The sequence below is a fragment of the Scylla paramamosain genome, chromosome 21, assembly GCF_035594125.1.
Source record: "Scylla paramamosain isolate STU-SP2022 chromosome 21, ASM3559412v1, whole genome shotgun sequence".
In the NCBI taxonomy this organism is placed as follows: domain Eukaryota; kingdom Metazoa; phylum Arthropoda; class Malacostraca; order Decapoda; family Portunidae; genus Scylla; species Scylla paramamosain.
This window is the reverse complement of record NC_087171.1, coordinates 11,339,767-11,345,766: the sequence shown is the minus strand read 5'-3', so window position 1 is coordinate 11,345,766 and position 6,000 is coordinate 11,339,767. Positions and strand designations below refer to the sequence as shown.

Below are 6,000 nucleotides of genomic sequence, written 5' to 3'. Positions count from 1 at the left end.
AAAAAAAATTGTATAATTTGCTGTTCATGTATGAATTAGTTACAGAAACAATCCGGGGAATATTAGTTTTGCCTATCACCAAACGACCTCCTGTAATTGCTTGAGTGATATTTGGCGTCGCAATAATAAATACACATGACACTTTGGACGTGCCATCAATAACACGAGTGAGGTGGGAACATTCTGACTCATTCCTTTATGGCGTGGTGCGCGTGGCCCTGAGTGCTGATGTCACGCAACATATACCGTGCTTTGTGAGGGACGATATGTGAAGTTTCAAGATTGTTTGTAAATCTAGTTAACTAATAATAATGGCGCAGGACTCGTGGTTGTGCAATCTGGTTAACCTGTAAACTTGCACGTCTTGATTTACTGCGAGTACAATTGTAAAAAAATAAAAAAAGATGACTGCATGGCACAGACGTGTTGGTGTTAAGTAACTGGATGAAGCATACCTTGCCTGCACGGAATAAACACGTCGTAGATTACACAATCTTAGGAACATTTCAAACGTCATGTGGACTGTAGAAGCTGGAAGGGGAGCAATGAAGAGGCTATTTGAATCATCACTACAGTAGCCGAGGATGGAAAAAAGTAAATAGAAAATGGAATAGAAATAAAAAAAAAAAAGAATCTCTTCAAGCTTTATTCATAAGAGAACATACATAGATGAGGAATAGCAACTAGGCATCATAAGTCACAAAGGGGAACTCGGCAAAAAAATAAATAAATAAATAAAAGCTTTCTCATCATCGGCCTTACACAATCATTGTAAGGAAAAGTAATGGCTTGGCGTTCAGGATGGTAGGCTGGCTCTTGGTGAATGATTTATTTGTAATTCACGCAAAAATACAACGATACTGACTGCCGGGTAAGGGTTTCCAAATGTCACAACAAAGACCGTCGTTAGGAGGCGCCGTGCAGCTCTGATAGATGAGGGAAACCGAGCATGAAAAAAAAGAAAAAAAAATGCCGGCATTGCGTCATGACCGTCACGTTTGCTTCAAGGCTGCCGGGAATTCTCAAGGTTACCGACACATATATAGATATGTAGTCTATATGAAAACAGCAGCAGCTACATCACCACAACCACGAGACAGCTCCTGCGGTCAAATTATGTACGTAGATCAGTTTTGAAGGTAAATATGTGGTTTTTTGGAACTGTTTAACGTTCCTTCAACTGACGGTACGAGTAACATCCTTCTTCCTTTCTACAATTTACACCCATATCTTTCTTCTTTTCTACAACTTACACCAACACCCTTCTTCCTTCCTTTATGTAGCTAATACCACCAACATCCAGCAAGTTGCTCCATCCTTCTTTCTTCACGCAATTTAAACCAACAGCCTTGCTCTTCCTCCTTCTGCAACTAAACACCACCGCTCTTCCAGGTACACCTCACGCCGGAACTCTTCCTCCTGCAGTACCACGTCTCCTTCCCCTTCCTGTCCCTCACTGTATACCTGGAGTGAATCGTGAGCCAGTCCAGCGAGCAGGCGGCACGTTTGAGAATCGCGGAGTATACTGTTCTCTTCACTGACCGATCAAAGGATTTACATTAGTGCTTTTCATCAGATGCTTCCATTAGTAAAGTTGCGTTGCTTTTGTTATTATAAAATGCATCTTTTTTATTTGTGTATGTTGGTATGTTATTTTTTTCTTATATTTCTGTTAATGCCTTTACATTATGGATTTGGTAGTTTGCTTGATTAAGTTCGCATGTGCTGTGGCGCTGTACTTGTAACGAGCGATGAGCGGGGGGGGGGGGGCTGCCTCTGTAACACTGCATTAATTAACGGATTCGAATAGTAATTGACAGAGTAATGCCAAAATTAGGTCCAATAGTGATAATAGTGATGGAGGCAGTAATTACAATCAGGTTGCTAATAGCATATCTATCCAGGGCTGCGAGGACACAAAATGATTATGGTAATGGTGGTGGTGATGAAAGGAACCCTAATGACACCAGTGATATGGATGGGAATGACTGTGGTGGCATAATGCTGCTATGGATGACTGCCATAACTTAGCTAATTAGTATTCCAGTTTTCTATATAGATATGAAACCTGTGAGGGGAGTGAGGAAAGCATCAAAGCTAAGAGAAGCAGAGCAGAGAGGGAGAAGGATGGACTGCACTGGATATAAAACAACCTATTCTTTAAATCATTTCGTCGCATAGGAGAGGAGACTATCACTTATTCACACGTTCGTGGCGGTGATTGTTCCTCGTAGACTGTGGATTAAAAGGAACAGGTTTGATAAAGTTGCTAATTCTACCGACCTGAGAACGATTTGTAATAATAATACTTTTTGGTATGGAGAGTAGTCGTAATTTAACTGATATTCCATAGTTTCTCATGTTATGAGATGAGAGAAAACAGGAGGGGAGGAACAAAGGGTAGTGGAGGGAAGCAGGAATGAAGGAATAAGGGTGGAGCAATATTATTAAAAAACCTCTTTGTGCAGGAAATTGTAACACTTATTCAGATTCATAGGAGTGACTGTTCCTCGTGGATTGAGAGTGAAAAAAGGATGTATCTGATACGGTGATTCCATTGACCTGAGCACGGCTTGTAGGGGCAATAATGCTGCTGGTAAGGGTGATCTTAACCAATATGCCACATTTCGTCCGTACAATAATGAAATTTAAGGGGAGTGAAGGGGAGGAGCAAAGTTGAGAGAAGGGAAAATGGAACGTAGGAGAGGACGTGGGCAGGAATAAGACGGCGTTATTGAACAAACCTTTTTGTGAAGAACCTTGCCGTTTAAGAAATTGTGGATCTTACTGCGTCCACATATACGACCAGTCAGCAGGCACTCCAGTTTATTGTCGTGGCTACTTTAGTCGTGGGTAGATTGAGGTCGCTTGCCTCAAACCCTTATATATGTATATATTATATCGCCCGACACTAGCTCCCTCTAGCGGCTAAAAATACCGTACATTTATTCACGAATTCGTAAGGGTGACTGTCCTTTGGTTGTGAGTGAAAAGGAAAAGATGTGATAATATGACTAATTCCACTGGCCTGAGAACACTGTGCAGACGAGGAGAGGGAGCAGGAATATTGGCTGTAAGATTACTTCACTACCTGAAAGCACTTACCAAGATGGAAATCGATGTAAAAATTCTCACCCAGACAAACTCCTTGAAAATGTTAAAATCGAGATCGTTTATAACCTTTAAAACTTTGTTCATCAAATCTTTTCAGCTGAGTTCTGTTCCTCGTGATTCCAAGTTTGCTTACTTCATCCCCAGTCTCGAGGAGGAGAAAAGTCAATTCAGCGGTGAGGCGGGCTTTGCGTCGTAGCCTGGCCAGCGTTCATAAGGGGGATGGCAAAATCCTCGATAATTATGCGGCGTCAGTCATTGGAAAAATCTTCAACGACATAATTAATGATAAGATGATAATTAGCCGAGGTGAACGACGCACTCACAGTGAGTTTTATGGAGATCAGACCATTGTGTTAATATTAATCGATATCCAGCATTACTGAATCACTGAATATTACGCGCCGTGATTCCCAGACGCCCTTTAACAGTCTGCATCAGCATATAAGGCTCAAGGCTTTGGATAATGACAAGCGGATTGATGAAACTGACTCTTTAGCTTGTCATTGCAATAGTGACGTAAGTATAATGATTTCAAATACAGAACCGAGGTGTGACGTCACGTTTGGGGCACCTGAAAGAAGAAATAGCTTCCTTATATTGACTGGGGAGCATTTTCTAATAATGGAAGGTAATTTAAAGCTTTAAATCGAGGTATTGACTCAGCTGGTTGCACGTTGATCAATATTTTCGCAGCGCCATTGTAATTAGGGTGTTAAAGAAGGTTGAAGTTATTGCTGTGTAGTGTAATATCATAATTTAACCTTTAACGCCTTTATCTTTCCCATCCTCTTGTGTCTGCTACATTAAGCAATCTTATGAACTTAACGTCCCCTTGAGCGTAATCAGTGGTATGGCACAAGTTTAAAGTATGCTATAAAGACAATACCTAAACTACAAAAAAAGGTTCATTAGCTTAATATTGTGATTCAAGTTTAGAGTGTAATTTCAAAAGACACCACTGGCACCATATGGATTGATGGAGAACCTCAAACATTTTATTACCTATAATTTAATCGTCGCTCACTAGATTTAGAGGCCGCCGGGATACAGTGGGACCGCGCGTTTTTGGGGGCTGAGGGGTCCTCCAGGCGCAGGGGTTCCAATCCTGGCCACGGTCTGAGGGTAGGAAGGGCATCCACTCGGAGTAGCGGTTCCCAAATGCCAAATCCAATGTTATTCGCTTGGTTAGGTTAGGTTAGCTCTGATACACTATGGAAACCGGATGTAAAACAGAAAAAAAAAATATTAATCTTACCTCGGTAAAGTCATCGAATTATTGTTAGCAGCAGTCAAAGGAGCAAGGGTGTTTACATAAAGAGGCTCTTCACTTTCTTGAAGTCAGTAAGGCAGAATTGCTCCATCATAGAAAAAGTGTTCCCATTAACTAGATTGATGCTGAAAATCTGTTCCGTCAGTTTTCTCTCTCTCTCTCTCTCTCTCTCTCTCTCTCTCTCTCTCTCTCTCTCTCTCTCTCTCTCTCTCTCTCTCTCTCTCTCTCTCTCTCTCTCTCTCTCTCTCTCTCTGTGCTCACTTTCATGTCCCTTTCACACAGCACAGGATCACTATTAGTTTTTTTTTTTTTTTTTTTTTTTTTTTTTTTCTCCCTCTACCTGCAAGCAGCCCCTTGCTTCCGCTCCCTCCTGCCATCCTTCCCTACCATTGTATGTGCACCGCTTTATTCATCTGCGTCCCCCGTCATCAGAGAGAGAGAGAGAGAGAGAGAGAGAGAGAGAGAGAGAGAGAGAGAGAGAGAGAGAGAGAGAGATTTAATGACTCGAGTTCATCATTCATCAGTGGTATTTTTCATCCTTGTTTTTGCTACGTTTATTACATCTTCCGTTTATTTCACCTTCCTTCACTCCCTTACGTTTTCTGCCGCCAGAGTGCAGGCTGGTAACAAAATCATCACTCGGGTTAGTACACCTAAAAGTTTCGGTGTTTTATCTCGATTAGTTTCAGCAGCAGAATGTAGTAATAGTTACCAGGGTTTTCAAGGGTGTATTCATGGTTTTGTCGCTAATTTAACAGAGCTTGCACCTCACACCAGAACCTGATTCATCATCTACATAGTCTTGAAACTCATCCTGATGAGAGAACAAAGCGTTTAAGAATACGGGCGCTGTATTCACTGTCATCTTCACTGAATTCCCCCTCCTTCCTGTCCCCACAAAAAAAAAAAAAAAAAAAAAACGAAAGAAAAAAAAAGGTTCCAGTTGTCATAAGTAGAAAGTAAACAGAAGTAATGATGTAACAGCTGCACACTTCGCAACTGTTCGTGGAGTAAAACAAGCTCTTGTGTAACTTGGTCATTATTAGTGACGCTCCCTGACACCAGAGAATTTGCTTTCAACAAAATCTTACCATTCCTGGTCGTACTTGTTGAATTCTGACTTTTACCTCTTCCACTGTCTACTACTGCGTCTATTCTCTCCACTCTAACCTCGCATCTGTTCCGCCAGCTGTCAGACCATCCTTCCTTTCTCACCTTTTCCCTCCTCCACATACCAGTTTCACTCCCCACACTCCCTGCAGACCAGCTTAATCCTCCAGACGCTAACACCGGGCCTCTATCCCCCAGGAGCGGCTGTTACTCTCCGTCCTGCCGCAGCACGTCGCCGAGACCATGAGGCAGGACCTGGGGCGCGGTGGTGACGGCCAGTTCAAAAAGATCTACATGAGTCGCCACGAGAATGTAAGGTAAGAAACGCAGTCGTGGCACCGCACACACTGTAGTGGTGTGTTCTTGAGGAAATAAAAGGATGGAGAATTGAGTGATTATTTTAGGGGATTAAGGAAAAGAACTATTGCCAGAGCCTGTTGACAGTAATTGAAATAAATAACTCGCCGAAGCGTTTAGAATACAAGGCTTATTTGTAGGAAAGAAGA

General features: G+C 42.0%; 1 protein-coding gene across 1 annotated transcript in view; it reads left to right on the top strand.

The window, feature by feature from the left end:
• LOC135111281 (adenylate cyclase type 3-like) overlaps nucleotides 1-6,000 on the top strand; it is a 198,485-nt gene that overhangs the window by 112,088 nt on the left and 80,397 nt on the right. Inside the window, 1 exon segment of the mRNA XM_064024517.1 lies at nucleotides 5,693-5,811. Within this exon segment, the coding sequence (XP_063880587.1) occupies nucleotides 5,693-5,811 (119 nt within the window).